The sequence below is a fragment of the Pelodiscus sinensis genome, chromosome 5, assembly GCF_049634645.1.
Source record: "Pelodiscus sinensis isolate JC-2024 chromosome 5, ASM4963464v1, whole genome shotgun sequence".
In the NCBI taxonomy this organism is placed as follows: Eukaryota; Metazoa; Chordata; order Testudines; family Trionychidae; genus Pelodiscus; species Pelodiscus sinensis.
In genome coordinates this window covers 56068928-56084942 of record NC_134715.1, presented here as the reverse complement: position 1 = coordinate 56084942, position 16015 = coordinate 56068928, and the positions used below count along the sequence as shown (strand labels likewise).

The 16015-nt window shown below is 44.9% G+C and overlaps 1 protein-coding gene across 3 annotated transcripts in view; it reads right to left on the bottom strand.

The window, feature by feature from the left end:
• The window catches only part of MND1 (meiotic nuclear divisions 1), a 68738-nt gene that overhangs the window by 23436 nt on the left and 29287 nt on the right, over positions 1–16015 (bottom strand). For 2 of the 3 annotated variants that reach the window (XM_075930076.1, XM_075930077.1), the window contains exons 5-6: positions 8831–8905; positions 5983–6097 (exon numbers count right to left, since the gene is read on the bottom strand). In XM_075930076.1, the coding sequence (XP_075786191.1) occupies positions 5983–6097; positions 8831–8905 (190 nt within the window). Of the gene's footprint in view, positions 1–2463; positions 3233–5982; positions 6098–8830; positions 8906–16015 lie in introns of those variants that run through there. The other variant, XM_075930078.1, reaches the window with a different exon arrangement.

Sequence of the window (16015 nt, the reverse complement as noted above, 5' to 3'; positions counted from 1 at the left end):
AGCCAAAAACTATCCTTACACAGCTGCAGAAACAATTATTTCTGAAAGATAAATGAGCTCCAACTGGATTGGTAGTGACACAGGCCCTGTGTAGATACAACATTTGTAATCTGCATCTGATCTGTAAACATGGTCTGGAGATATGCGCAGCTACAAAGCAGAAATCTGAAGATTTGTAGGGTTCTACCCTTAACAAGAGGACTGTAGACTCTGAATGACAACTCTCTGGACAGTTCCAGGTAAAAATCCTGCCTATCAGCAACATAATTGATGAACAAACTTAATTTTTTGACTACTTACACTTCTGCCTATCATTTAAGATGATATTAAGGAGAGAAAAGTTTGACTTCTATTACTCATGTTAAAACTGTCCCAAGGTTATATAAAACATTTTGCAAACTGCTTCTTTAAAGTAAAATGCCTCCAAATACTTTCAGCTCACCATTTCAAAGCTAAAACTATAAAAACTCAGGCACACCAGAAAACACACTGATTAAACAGGAATGTTGATGATCTTCCTCTAAAAGCCTGCCCTCAAATATGAACAGTGGTGTTCAGCTAGTACACAATTATTGTTAAGATTAACTATACTATGCACACAGAGTAACCAAGATACAGATGCTGTGGGAACCATAGCTAAACAGTCTCAATTTTGTTTCCATTGTAAGTTATAATTATTATAATAAATATTATAACATAGTTTGATGTTAAATTCTCCTTTAACCAAAACATTTAAGAATAAGAAATCTTGATGGATAGAAACGGCTGCAGTTGCTTTTGTGCGTGCGCATGTTTATCTGTGTGTATCCAGCGCTGTAAATAATTCACTCCAAATCCATTTTTAGACTTCATCTTCACAGTAAATACGAGGAACAAAGAAATGAGATTTGGTGCACATGCTTACTTGAAGCCACCATTCCAAGTTGCTGAGAGGTTCCTGAAGTGCCCTGAACACACTCAGCGCTCTGATTTCAAGTGTGTGCCAGAAGTCAAGGCCCACAACTGGGCTGCTTCCCTTCTAGCAAAACCCCAATTGAACCCGTGGTCCAAGCACTCAGATGGCCGAGGGAACTGGCAGACTTGCTCATAAGCCCAGCAGCAGGCTCTGGCTACTTAAAGCATTTGCCTCCAGTTGCACTAACTCCTTTTCCTGCCTTGTTCCAGTCCCTCCCAAACCTTGGACCCAGCCCTTCTCTGGCCTTTTCTATTCCTGATGACTCAGTTCTGCAGTCTGGCTCTGATTCTAGCTTGACTTGGCTCTGGGAGCTGGCCTCTGACACCCCTCCACTGCAACTCGTGCTCTGACTATTTGATTGCCCATGTCCCAGACCCTAATCGTCTGTGCACTAGTTGAAAACTGCTGTTTTCCCTTTTGTGTTTGGTTCACAAATCTTTGGCTTGCTGACAAATGCCCTGAACCGACTACTAGTATTGTGCATGCACCACACTATATCTCACTTGTCACACAGTCTTGCTCCAGATGGGGATATCCTCTAGTACAGTGATTCCCAAACTTTTCGGCATCACGCCCCCTTTTTGATTTTTGAGAAAGGTATTTATTTATTTAAATATTTTTACCCCGCCTTTCTATTTAAAATATTATATATAAAAATTTAAAATATGAGACCTCAGAGGGACATAACCAGCTAAAACATATAGAGAGGAGGAACACACACATACAGACGAGGGTGGCTTTAGCCTGACACCGGAATAACGCTAGCGGTGGTGCCATGTGAATATCCCGAGGAAGAGAATTCCACAGCCTGGGAGCAAAAGCTGAGAATGCTCTTGGATGTTAATCTTATCTCCACAAGTGGGGGAACAGAAGCAAAGCCTCCCCAGCTGACCTCAATCCCTGGGTAGGTTCATATGGGAGAAGACGGTCCTGCAGATACCCTGGACCCAACTCATTTAAGGCTTTATAGGTCATAACTATAACCTTAAATTGTGCCCGGAAACATACCGGAAGCCAGTGCAGCTGCTGAAGCACTGGCATAACGTGCTCTGTATAACTAGTGTTGGTTAAAACTCGAGCAGCTGCATTCTGGACCAGTTGAAGTTTCCGAAGACTCTTTAGAGGCAGCCGTACATAAAGTGCATTACAGTAATCCAGTCGGGATGTAACAAGAGCATGGATCACTGTGGCCAAGTCATGTTTGTTCAGTAAGGGTTGCAGCTGGCGGATTAAACGAAGTTGTCCAAAGGCACTCCTGGCCACCGAAGAAATCTGATTTTCAAATGTTAAAAAAGGGTCCAGGAGGTCTCCCAAGCTGCGTACCTGTTCTTTCAGAGGGAGAGTAACCCCGTCTAGAACAGGTGCCATGCCACATTCATGCACAGACGGACTCCTGATCCATAGGACCTCAGTCTTATCTGGGTTCAACTTCAGCTTATTTGACTTCATCCAAACCATCACAGCCTCCAGATACTGATTTAGATCAAACAAAATACAGGACTATGTAGCACTTTAAAGACTAACAAGATGGTTTATTAGATTATGAGCTTTCGTGGGACAGACACACTTCCTCAGATCAAATAATGGAAGAAAATAGTCACAACCATATATACCAAAGGATACAATTTAAAAAAAATGAACACACATGAAAAGGACAAATCACATTACAGAACAGAAGGGGGATGGGGGGGGGGGGCAAGGAAGGTGAATGCCAGTGAGTTAATGATATTAGAGGTGGGGAAGGGGAAATGTCTGTGAGTTAATAGTATTAGAGGTGATAATTGGGGAAGCTATCTTTGTAATGTGTAAGATAGCTGGGGTCTTTGTTAAGTCCCGTGCGGAGAGTGATTTAGATCAGTCATTGCCACACCTGGTTCTAATGTCACAGGGAAATAAAGTTGGGTGTCATCTGCATATTGATGGCACCGCCCTCCAAAACTCCTTATGACCTCTCCCAGCAGCTTCCTGTAGATATTAAACAGTATAGGGGACAAGATGGAACTTTGCGGGACCCCATAGCACAATCGCCACAGAGTCGAATAGTAGCCCCCTAGCTCCACCTTCTGAAAGCAACCTGATAGGTAGGACCAGAACCATTGCAAAACAGTGCCTCCAATACCCAACTCCGCCAGGCGTCCCAGAAGGATATCAGGGTCAATGGTATCAAAAGCCGCTGAGAGGTCTAGGAGAATCAACAGGGATGCACTCCCCTTGTCTATCTCCCGGCATAAATCGTCTACCAGGGCGACCAAAGCTGTTTCAGTTCCAAAACCAGGCCTAAAACCAGATTGAAATGGATCTAAATAGTCTGTTTCTTCCAAGAAAGCTTGGAGTTGCAACACCACCACCCTCTCGAGTACCTTGCCCAAGAAGGGAATATTAGCAATTGGGCTATAGTTATTTAAGTCATGTGGGTCCAGGGAGGTCTTCTTGAATAATGGTGTTATCACTGCCTCTTTCAAGGCAGCAGGAACCATACCAGATCTAAAAGACGCATTAATAATCCCCTGAACCCAACCAGTTATCCCTTTCTGGCTAGATTTAATAAACCATGAAGGGCAGGGGTCAAGTGAGCACATGGTCAGTTGCACTCCTCCAAGCACCAGTCCACATCCTCAATCTGCAATAGCTGAAACTGATCCAGAGAAAAAAGACTGGGTGGTGCACTCAACACATTCTGTGCCCCACTTACACATCAACCAGAGTCTAAATCCAACCAGACGCGGGCGATCTTATTAGCAAAATGCTTTGCAAACAGATTGCAGCTGGGGGCCAAAGGCTCCACTATTTTGTCATGAGTGCCAGACTGCAACAGGCCCCGCACTACTCGAAACAATTCCGCTGGACGGCATTGTGCGGACGCAATACGGGTGGAGAAGTTGCTTTTCCTCGCTGTCAGCACTGCCACAGAGTAAGCTCGCAGTTCAGCTCTAACCCACAGCCGATCAGACTCTACTCTAGTTCTCCTCCAGCGGCATTCTATCCATTGCACAGACTGTTTTGCTGCCATCAGCTCCTTAGAAAACCAGGGAGCAAACTTGGCTCAACTGGTCCACAGAGGGCGCTTAGGAGCAATCATTTCAACTGCCCCGGCTACCTCAGTGTTCCAAGTATCAACTAGGGTATCTACAGGACTATTTGCCATAATGGCTGAACAATCCCTAGACCACAACCCTAGCCAGTGAGATAGTATCTCGATAGACAATTGTCACCCCACTTCCCCGACCATTAAGCCGTGGCTGATGCTGTACCGAGAACCCAGCCAGGCACCATTGGGAAAGGTCGATGCCTCCCTCCACTCTCAGCCAGGTCTCAGTGATACAAGCCAGGTCAGCCCCTTCATTCAGAATTAAATCGTGGATGACAGCTGTCTTCTGGGATAGTGACCTGGGATTCAGCAACAGCACCTTCAGGGCTGATGGCCAGGTATTAGAGTTACCAACATTTTTAAGGCTGGGAATAGGACCGGGAAAAGGAATAGCACATAACTGTTTAAACCTCATTCCCCTTAGCTGGCCAGTCCGCATCTTACTTCCATACCTTCCCTTACCTGTCACAACTGCCCCCATGCCATCTGAGCCCTCCTCCTTAGGCACCCCATCTGTGCCAAACCACATATTGGCAGAGGGGGGGTGGGTAGCAGAACAAACACACACCTTTGGTTTGGGTAGCTAAAGGGAACTTCCTCTCACCAAGAACTCTCGCCTGCCCTCCCTGCTCTCACCAGGGACTGAATAGGCCACCACACAACCAAGTGTGCTGCTCTCACCAGCACACACAAACACACATCGATTACAATCTACCATCACAGCACACACCCTTGCCCTTGGTCTGCCCCCGAAGGGCTTCCCCAAAAGGGCAGCCCCCTTTCGATCGCCCCTTCGGAGCAGCCCGCCACCAGGGGCAGCCTCTTGGCTTTAAGTCCGCCCCTAGTAATGGCTGCAGGCAACACCTGCAGCTGAAAGGTCTGAGTCCTAACAGGCAGGCCTCTCACTCAGGAGCTAGGTGGTAACAGCTGTGCAGCAAGAGCTCTGCTTTCTGAGGGGTCTCGCTCCTCCACTCCCCCCAAAAAATTGCAGTAAAACTTGTTGAGCAAAAAAAAAAAAAAAAAGCCTTTTAAGAACAGAGCAGGCATTGCCCTTTTAAGGTTTCATTTTGAAGTCTGCCCCAGCCAGCCCGAATGGACTGACAGCCCAGGCTCTTTCTCGAGGGGAGGGAGCATTAACCGGGGGGAGGAGAGGGAGGTGGGATGAGATGGGTTGTCTCATGCCCCTCCTGAAATTTCTTCAGGCCCCCAATTTGGGAATCCATGCTCTAGTATACGACCCATGGAAGATAACATCTTATTTATGCTGCTAGCGACTGTAATTAATTCAGAAACTCAAGTTAAGTGCTGAAATGCAGAGGATTCAAGGATCCAAATTGCCCTGCTGATGATGGATGGACTGGGAAGGTCATTACAGATGCACATAAAATGTCTGGAGGATTGTAGTATTTATTTTTACAAAAACCTGGGAAGTTATATACAAAAACATATTAAAAGATTGAAGTTTCAAAGTCAATCACTCTAAAGATAGGGAATACATGAACAAAGGTTGCTCATGAGGCTTTAATTTGTACCCCCCCTTGTGCATATGCATGATGATGCAGTCGCTAATTATATGGTCATGTTATTTTTTCCTCACAGAACACATATCTCACTTAGTGTTTGGAGGAATCGTAACCAGTGAATGACACATCTCCTCAATAATAATTTTTCAAAGTGCGGCCCTATGTAGACCCATACACAGGGGGTGTGTGAATACACACCCCATGGTCCTCCAAGCAAGCATGACTCATGGCCCTCCCCTGTGCTCTGGAAAGTAATTATCATAAGACATGTGATTTCTTATTTATAAAATTGAAAAAGAAAACACTCTTTGTTGGTTTCTCTTTGCCTTCCAGACCTTTAAACAGAAGTCCAGTTAATTAAACCTATACTTCTGTGAAATTTCAAACACATCAAAGCAACACAATATACAACTTACGGATTTCTTCAACAACATCTGGATCACATTCTTGGTATGTGTCTATTTCTGCCTTTAGCTGCTCTTTTTTCTCCCGGAGAGCAGCAAGTTCCTTTATTAGGGCAGCACGTTCTGCCTGGATTCAAAGCATTTTGGGAGAAATCAAAAGTAAATAAAATTAAATAGACGGTGACTATAATATTACTACACATTTATGCAAAATGCAAATTTTTACTCTTCAAAAATATTAGATACACTACTGGCAGCTGCATATCCTATTATTTTAAGGGAGGCAAACCAATCTTGCACTTTATGCACATTCAAAATCCCTATGTCAAAGTGGGTCTTCGGTGCATAATGAACGCAAGATCAAGGCAAAGCAAGAAGACAAATTAAACTTATTCTAAGTAACCAAACTGTTATTTGTTCCTAATTATACACATGGGTAAATAAGAATGTAAAGATATGAGATCACACTTCAGATCCTCACCATACTACCTATACACATTATAATTCATAATCAATAATTAGCAATTGTTTCTTGACAGTGTAACACTATATCTAGACTGCACTTCACTCTCAAAAGAGGAATGCAAATGAAGCAGATCAAAAATTCAAATGAAGCACGGATTTACAAATCTCACGCTTCATTTGCAAAATCGCGTCGGAGTGCTTTTTTGAAAAAGGGTTTTTTGAAAAGAAAAACCCAGTCTAGACAGGGTTCTTTTAAAAAAAAAAAAATCTTTTTTGAAAGAACCTGTACTCTTGAAAAAATGAAGTGTACGGGTTCTTTTGAAAAAGGTGGGTTTTTTTCCCTCAAAAGAACCCCATCTAGACTGCAGGGTTTTTTCCGGAAAAACCCTTTTTCAAAAAAGCGCTCGGATGCGATTATGCAAATGAAGCGCGAGATTTGTAAATCCGTGCTTCATTTGAATTTTCACTCTGCTTCATTTGCATTCCTCTTTCGAGAGAGGAATGCAGTCTAGACGAGCCCTAACTGACTACTTCTGCTGTACCCTTACTACTAAGCACACACTAGCATGTGTAATCTTAACTATTTAACAACTAAAAAAATATGCCACTGCATATATACCAGTGAAACAATTAATCTCCAGTTTAGATTAATTTGTGAGGAAGAAATATAAATGCAATACTCTGTTAACTGATCTTTAACTTTATTATGACAGCTAAGAATAGTGTACATGAGAAGGATAATTCTTGCTTAAAGTTAAAATAAAAATAATATTAGAAAAGCCTCACTCTTCCATTCTATGGATATTAAGAAATGTGTAATTCATTAATCATGTAGTTGACAAACATTTTGTCGACTACAAAATTAATCAATAAGGGTTAGCACTGCAAGCACTCAGTCCTGGTTTGTATCAGATCCAGCAACTACCCACGCTGGGGCTCTGCACTAAGAGTATTTCAGGAGCTGGACGGGCAGGCTTCTGCCAGGTTCCAGGAGCTGAACCATCTGAGACTCTGTATGCAAAGTAATTTAGAAGCCAGTAGACAGGCAGCCCAGCTCAGTCCTAGCTCGTGCTGGATCCCAGGAGTTACCCCTGCGGTGGCTCTGCAAGGAAAGTAATGTCGGAGCCAGCAGGCAGGCAGCCCGGCTCAGTCCCAGCTCCCACTGAGCTAGGCTGCTGGTCAGCCCTCTAAAAAATGTATTGGCAGAGCCACAGGGACAGTGGGGAGATGCGTGTAGTCAGTAGCATTAACCCATATGCTTTCACTTATCAGTTAACAGTTCAACCAGCTACACTATTACATCCCTATTCCATTCTAAACATTTTAACATGTGGATATAGCATCTTGCTGAGAAACAGTTTCTCTTACTACAGTAATTGATTAATGTTATTAATATTATTCATTCAGTACTCTAAAGAGTAAATACTGTCTATAGCCTATTTTAAAGAGAAGTCACTTTATATAATTTTATGTCACTAAAAGGTACCATATTGTAGATCACTTCATGAGAGTGACAAAAAACTATTACAAATGTATTACAAATGGACACGTATTGTAGGCTATAGAAGAATTGTATTACGTTATTTGGCAATAAGTATGTGATCCTGTAATTCAAGACTGTATCATAAGAAATTAATCCTTAACTTTTTTACATTTTCTGATACCTAGAAACTTGATTGCGCAATATTAATATTCTCTTAGCATAGTTTTTTTAATAGGATTATTGTTTCCAACAGAAGCCTTACATTTGTTTCTCATCATTTAGGCACTGTAGAATCTCCAAAGTACAAAAACAAATTCAAAAATTTCAGATCTATAAGGTCCCTCCAAAGAATAATGTAACATCATCTAATTCAAATTTATTACTGATCAGTAAAAATCTACTTTTACCTGCTCCAATTTTCAGTTCAGGTAGGATATGGTATGAAATATTTCTACCTAAAACATGCCACTTCGTAAGCATGCTAAGTTTTATTTGGCAGTTCTCCTTCTACATTTTCAATATAGAAGGACCTTAACTGAATTGAGTCAAATATTTTAATGTTAATATCTTGATTTTATATGATACAAAATTTTAAACCTTCACAGTTAGCTATGGTCATTTGGTCATTCAGCAGCCTCCGGGCATTTTAGCACTTAACTATGATTAATTTTGTTTATTGTGTTTTCAATTTGATCCAAGTTTACAAAGAGCAGCTCAAGCAATCACAAATTTCCTGCCCTTTGAAACACTCCACCTTATTCTCACAACAGATCAACGTCAGCCTCATCTCTCTTCCAATATTTAGCCATTCTATTAAGATTTTCAATTATTTGATATAAACATGTTAACATCTACAGACTGGACAGCCTCACAGCCAAATTCTTTAAATGAAAAATTACAAACAAAACTTACAGTATCTTGCCGTCCAATTTTTGATTTCTCAATGCTTTGCTGTAACCTCTCTTTCTTCTGGCTACTTTCAGCAAACTAAGTAAAGAAAAAATATGTTGATTGGATTCCATTCGCTATTTAAAGGTTTGATGGCACAATTTTACTTCCTCATTCCACTGTCAACAACAGCCCCAAACCCTGGATTTCATACCAAATCCAATAAACCAACTTTTGTATAATAAACTCCAGGACATATAAACATCATGTTGCAGTTATGTCTCTCAGTGCTGCACCCCTGCTCCATGGAAGCAATGACTAATGTGTGCATAATGCAACAGATCCCCCTGCTCTGCTTTTCAACTTTCACAAAGTCTGGTAACCCATGGGCACTGCCCCAACCACCTGGTTTATAGGAGCCCATGGTGTGCAAAGCTGTGGTACACTAAGTCCTGTTCTGCTCAATTGCACTGACGAGGCTAAAGCTGCAGCTGTCTGCCAGCATGTGTAGAAAGCTGCACAACTACTCACTTAGGGTATGCCTACACTAAGTACTTGTGGTTACTTGCACTGTCAGTAATGAGGGAATAGGTAGACGTAATTCACCAAATGTATGTGCCTTACTTGTTAGTGTACGTTCTATGTAAATTTATCACTGTTTACTGGAGGGGAGGGGGGATCTTCTACTCTTTCAGAGAGTGTTTACAGTTACTCAGTATAATGGTAAATCTTGTTCAGAAGAGGAAGCAATATTTGAAAGTGGATTCTATATAAGGGTATGTCTACACTTGCACCCTCTTTTGAGAGAGGAATGCAAATGAAGACATTCGAAATTGCAAATGAAGCCGGGATTTAAATATCCTGGGCTTCATTTGCATATTCACGCAATTTCGAAATAGCGCTATTTCGAAATAGCACCATAACATGAATATGCAAATGAGCACAGGATATTTAAATCCCGGCTTCATTTGCAATTTTGAATATCTTCATTTGCATCCCTCTCTCGAAAGAGGGTACAAGTGTAGACATACACAATCCACTTTCAAATACAGGCAGTCCCCGAGTTATGCGGATCCGACTTATGTCGGATCCGCAGTTACAAACGGGGCTTTTCTTGCCCCGGAGGACGAGAGGGGTGGGACGCCCAGATGCGCCGGGGTCCTCCAGGGCGTCCTCCGGGGCGAGAAAAGCTGCTCCGCGTCTCCCTCCCCCCCCTCCAGCAGACCAGGGAGACGCGGAGCAAAGCCGCGGAGCACGCGGGCAGCGGGACAGCCCAGACGCGCCGCGGCTGTCCCGCTGCCGGCGTCCTCCGTGGCTTTGCTCCACGTCTCCCTGGCCTGCTGGGGGGGGCTCCGTGACTCCAGCTTTTACAGGGAAGTAATGAATAGGAGGAGGGAAGTTATTTCATCTCTATATTTCGCACTGGTGTAACCACTGCATTAAAGTTATTTCTAGGACTCCACTGATATATACCTTGAGAGCAATGTCCATACATTCTCCCTGCACAAGAATAGCAGTTTTCACAGTTCACACCCATTGCTCTTCCCTATGGTGCAGTCAAAGATTGAAACCTTCCTAAAATCTGTGCATTATCTTAAAGTGACGATCTCTTATTTTTCAGAGCAACAGTGATTTTTTTTCTCGGATATCATCTTTCTTGATCCCAAATTCTCAAGCTCTCTAACCACTAATATCCCTCCAACCATGTAACCTGCCTTGCTATCATATTAAAACAGCTGTAAATCTGTCATAAGTCATGCAAACATAGTCCCCAGTATGTACACTGGATAGGAATCAAACCAAAGGTCTCCATGCCAACCACCAAGAGAATTTTTTTCATATGACACACTGGTATCACTTTGATCTTTAAAAGAAATATGATCATAGTTGGTTTTCTTTCAGTCAAGAAACCTAACCAAAGATGGTAAGATGAAATACCACCATAACAGGTGGGAATAGTACACAATAGTTACCAAATTCCAACATCCCTTTCTCAGATGTTCATAATTTAGTTAAATTAATTCCTTCTGGGCTGAAATTTCTCCATGCTCTGCCTCAGCTCCACGGTTACCACTGGTGTGCTTTTTAATTTGAACAAAAAGACTATTTTGTATTAAAATAACTGCACATGTATACAAATAATATACTCCTTCCTATATTACAGAAATCTTGCTCATCATGGAAGAGATTAGCTAAACTGGATCTCAGAGAAGGTACAGAGAAGAGGTAATTTTGCAGCATTTATTACACCATATATTGTTTTCATCAGAAATTATGGGCAAGAGTAACTCATCAGCTGAAGCTAGAAAGGAGTCCAACAAAATATAGATATACGGAAGTACAGAAGAATCCCGTTCAATTCATCTACGAAAACATTAAAGATAGACCCATTACCGTATTTTCCAGCGTATAAGACTACTTTTGATGCTAAAAAACATCCCCCAAAAATCGGGGGTCATCTTATACGCCGGGTATACAGGCGGCGGGGCAGCCCGAGCCCCTCCGCGGCTTTGCAAAGCCTCGGGGGAAGCCGGTGGCGGGGCATCCCAGGCGCACCTGGGATGCCCCGCCGCCGGCTTCCCCCGAGGCTTTGCAAAGCCGCGGAGGGGCGCCGGCAGTGGGGCAGCCCAGGCGCGCTGGGGCTGTCCCGCTGCCGGGGCGTCCTTAGAGGCTTTGCTCCCGGTGTTCCTGGTCTGCTGGAGACGGTCCCCAGCAGACCAGAGGCACCGGGAGCAAAGCCGAAGCGGTGGTGGGGTGCCGCGCTTCTGAGGCTTTGCTCTGGCAAAGCCTCAGAGGCGCAGGACCCCGCCGCTGCTGTGGCTTTGCTCCCGGTGCCTCTGGTCTGCTGGGGACCGTCTCCAGCAGACCAGGAACACCGGGAGCAAAGCCGGGGAGACGGAGGGGCGCTGGGGTATAAGACAAAAACCTATCTTTTAACTAAAATATTAGGGGGTCGTCTTATACGCCCAGTAGCCTTATACGCCGGAAGATACGGTAAGTAAAAATCATAATCCTTGCTCTAGAAGTGTATACAAACACTACAAAAATAGCACTCTCCAACTATAAACTAAAGCAATATGCCTACTTATAAAGCAAATCAGTCTGTAAGCCAAGTGATTGTACCAGCTGCACTTCCCAAAACCGGAATTCTCTGGTCCAGCTGCCGGACTATGGATGTGCCTTGATCAGAGAACCCTGGTAGCCTATTGGCAGGAGGGCAATCCAGGAGAAGCTGGGCTGAAGCAGAGGGACAGGGCTAGGGCTGGTGGTTGCCCCCGGCAGCTTCCAACAACCTATGATACTGGGACCAAGTCAAGGTAGCCCTTAGCAATACAGGATCGGGCCGGCGACAGCCCATGGCTGCACGGGGCTGAGGCCAGAGTCCTGGGCAGCCCACAGAGGCGGAGCCCGAACCTGTGGGCTGCTGTGGGACAGGAGCCTGCGGTTCTTGGCAGCCCACAGCAGCAGGACTGGGACCGGGGCTGGCGGCAGCCCTAGCAACACACAGCATGGTAGGGCTGGAGCCTGGGACAGCCCATGGAAGCGGGGCCAGAGCCTGCAGGCTGCCATGGGTCTGGGACTGGAGCCTGAGTACTTCACAGCAGCAGCAGCGAGACCAGCAACTCAGCAGGCAGCCCAGAAGGGGCTGGAGGTAGACCTTCAACCCCAGCCGCTGAGGGCTGTGGCAGGGAATGTTCTCAAGTCCAACAAATTCCCTGGTTCAGGAGTGGTCAGGTCCCAAGGGTGCCGGATAAGAGATGTCCAACCTGATCTGGTTTCTGCTGTACCACTCAGATACATTTAGCTGAAGACTCAAAGGTCCAATGATACAATTATTTATCTTATGTATATAGTTCCAGTCACACACTTGCTGGGTAAAGCAGGGTAGAGAGACTTAAGATACAAGTTTGCTAGCTAATTGCACTGTCAGGAATCTCACAGTGGAAGCAGCATATTTATGACAAAGTGTACCAGACAGCAGTTTTGCTCTGTTCTCCAGAGATCACTGATTCCAAAAGGCATAATCATCATTCACAAACTACCACTGCTGCACATAACATTGCACAATAATTGATTGAACTGAATCCAAGTAGAAACAGGTCCCACAAAGACTCACTGAGTACAAAAAAACCACAGTTTTAGTGAAGGGCAGACAATGAATGGGGCATAATTATTATATACTACAGGCAGTCCCCGGGTTACGTACAAGATAGGGACTGTAGGTTTGTTCTTAAGTTGAATCTGTATGTAAGTCGGAACTGGCGTCCAGATTCAGACACTGCTGAAACTGACCGCCAGTTCTGACTTACATACAGAATCAACTTAAGAACCCCAGGCGTCCCCAAGTCAGCTGCTGCTGAAACTGATCAGCAGCTGATTCCAGGAAGCCCGGGGCAGAGCAACTCTGCCTGGGGCTTCCTGTAGTCAGCGCTGGTCAGTTTCAGCAGCAGCTGACTTGGGGACGCCTGGGGCAGAGCAGCTGGGGTGCTGCTGGGTTGCTCCAGTAGCGCCGCTCCTGGGTGCTACTGGACCAACCTAGCAGCACCCCATCTGCTCTGCCCCAGGCGTCCTGATTCAGCCGCTGCTGAAACTGACCAGCAGCGGCTGAATCAGGACCTGGGGCAGAGCAGCTGCGGTGCTGCCGGGTTGGTCCAGTAGTGCCCAGAGCGGGCGCTGCATGACCAATCGGCAGCGCCCCAGCTGCTCTGCCCCAGAGTCCAAAACAAAAGCCTGGTCTGCTGGGGGGGGGGGAACACTAACTGCCCCCCCCTCCCCAGCAGACCAGGGACACGGGAAGCAGAGCCTCTGAGGCTTTGCTCTGGCAAAGCCTCAGAGGCGAGGGACCACGCCGCGGCTGCGGCTTCAGTCCGGGAGCCTGTGGTCTGCTGGGGACCGTCCCCAGCAGACCACAGGCTCCCGGACTGAAGCCGCAGCCGCGGGGGGGTCCCGCGCCTCTGAGGCTTTGCTAGAGCAAAGCCTCAGAGGCGCGGGGAACCGCCGCTGCTGCCGCTTCAATCTGGGTGCCTGTGGTCTGCTGGGGACCGTCCCCAGCAGACCACAGGCTCCCGGACTGAAGCCGCAGGCTAATCAGCTGTTTGTCGGCTCAGCGCGGCAGCCATGTAAATTTAAATGAAGCGGTGATATTAATCTGGGAATAATTAATCTGGGAATAATTCTTCTAACACTTAAATCATTAATGCTTCTTCCAAAAAAATGTTTCACATTTGTATGCATTTTGTTTTATCTATAATGATAGCTGTAAACTCTTCAGCTGGGAAACAGAAAATAAATACAGTTCAGGTGTTTTTTAATTAGACAAAAGATGGATTTGACAAAAGATAATCATGTGCAAGTTTCCATTTTAAATGGAAGAATTAAGTTTCTCTGACTGCTTTTAGAATTGGTGTAATTGGCAAGACTTGAGGGACAGATGGCTGTCTACTCACATATCAAGTATGCCAAATCAACCTGAACAACAACAAGAACAAGCAGAAATGCCTCATTCTTTATCCTCACTTCACAACAGCAAGCAATCTTACTGTAAGAGCTGAAACAGCAATCAAAAAGCCATCACACACATCTGACAAAACAGTGCAAGTTTTAAACATGTGCAAAACCCCACAAACCTTTAACACTGTTTCTCTTAATGCACAGTTTAGAATTTGCTGAACTAGGAATTAAGAGACCAAGTAGGGATTAATAGCTACAAGGTCTGTGAACAGCAGAAAGAATGTTGAGGAACACTACCACTAAAAATAAACAAAAAAGTCTCATTTTGACAGCTTTTACCTACAGGGCTTTTCAATGATTGCTCTTTCTAACCATCTAGTGCACTAACTGTCAAAGTTTCAGGGACAAAACAGAAAAATCTCAGACACTATGTGTGTTACTCAAAATGGGCTGATAATTATACTCTGCATCCAGTTATTGTCTAAGAGAGTACAAATATAATTCAAGTCATTATGGAAGCTGAAAACATAAGTCTAAGGTCTACATTTACGTATTAGCGGCGAGGAGTCCTGTGGCACCTTATAGACTAACTGAAGTGTAGGAGCATAAGCTTTCGTGGGCAACGACCCACTTCGTCTTTGCCCACGAAAGCTTATGCTCCTACATTTCAGTTAGTCTATAAGGGTATGTCTACACTACAGCACTAATTTGAATTAACTTAATTTGAATTAGTTAATTTGAACTAAGCTAATTTGAATTAGTGCATCTAGACCTAAAAACTAGTTTGAATTAGCATTTTGCTAATTCGAACTAGCATGGCCACATTGAGTGGACCCTGAACCGAGGTTAAGGATGGCCGGAAGCAGTGCTGGCAGGGCATCAGGTTAGGACTTAGAGCGTGGAGCTGCTGTCTCAGGCTAGCCGAGGGCTGTGCTTAAAGGGACCTGACCCCCACCCCGGACAGACAGTTCTCAGGGGTTCCCGGCTTGCAAAGCAGTCCTGGCTTGGAGTGCCCTGAGTGCCCACACTCGGCACATCACAGCACTCGGCTATCAGCCCAGCTGCACTTGCCGCAGGCTGCCATCTGCAGGGGGGGTCAATCAAGGGGCTTCAGGAGAGCTTCCACCCCGAGAAGCCCACAGAGCCACCCCAGTCCTCCCCATCGGGGGCTCGTACCCCATTCCTCCCTCACCTCCTTCCACTTACCCCCCCTAGACCTCCTTCCTGATGTACAAAATAAAGGACATGTGTGTTCAAAAATAGAAACTCTCTTTATTGAACAAAACTTGGGGAAACTGGGAAAAGGAGGTGGGAGAGGGGAAGAGAGAGGGTGGGAGAGGGGAGGGCAACTACAATGATGAGGGGTTTGGAACAGGTCCCATACGAAGAGAGGCTAAAGAGACTGGGACTTCTCAGCTTAGGAAAGAGGAGACTGAGGGGGAATATGATAGAGGTCTATAAAAGCAGGAGTGGTGTGGAGAGGGTGCATAAAGAAAAGTTCTTAATAAAGAAAAGTTCCCATAAAGAAGGACTAGAGGACACCAAATGAAATGAATGGGTAGCAGGCTTCAAACTAATAACAGAAAGTTCTTCTTCACAAAGCAAATAGTCAACCTGTAGAACTCCTTGCTGCAGGAGGCTGTGAAGGCTAGAACTAGAACAGAGTTTAAAGAGAAGTAAGATAAAGTCATGGAGGTAGGGTCCATGGAGTGCTATTAGCCAGGGGGTAGAAATGGTGTCCCTGGCCTCTGTTTGTGG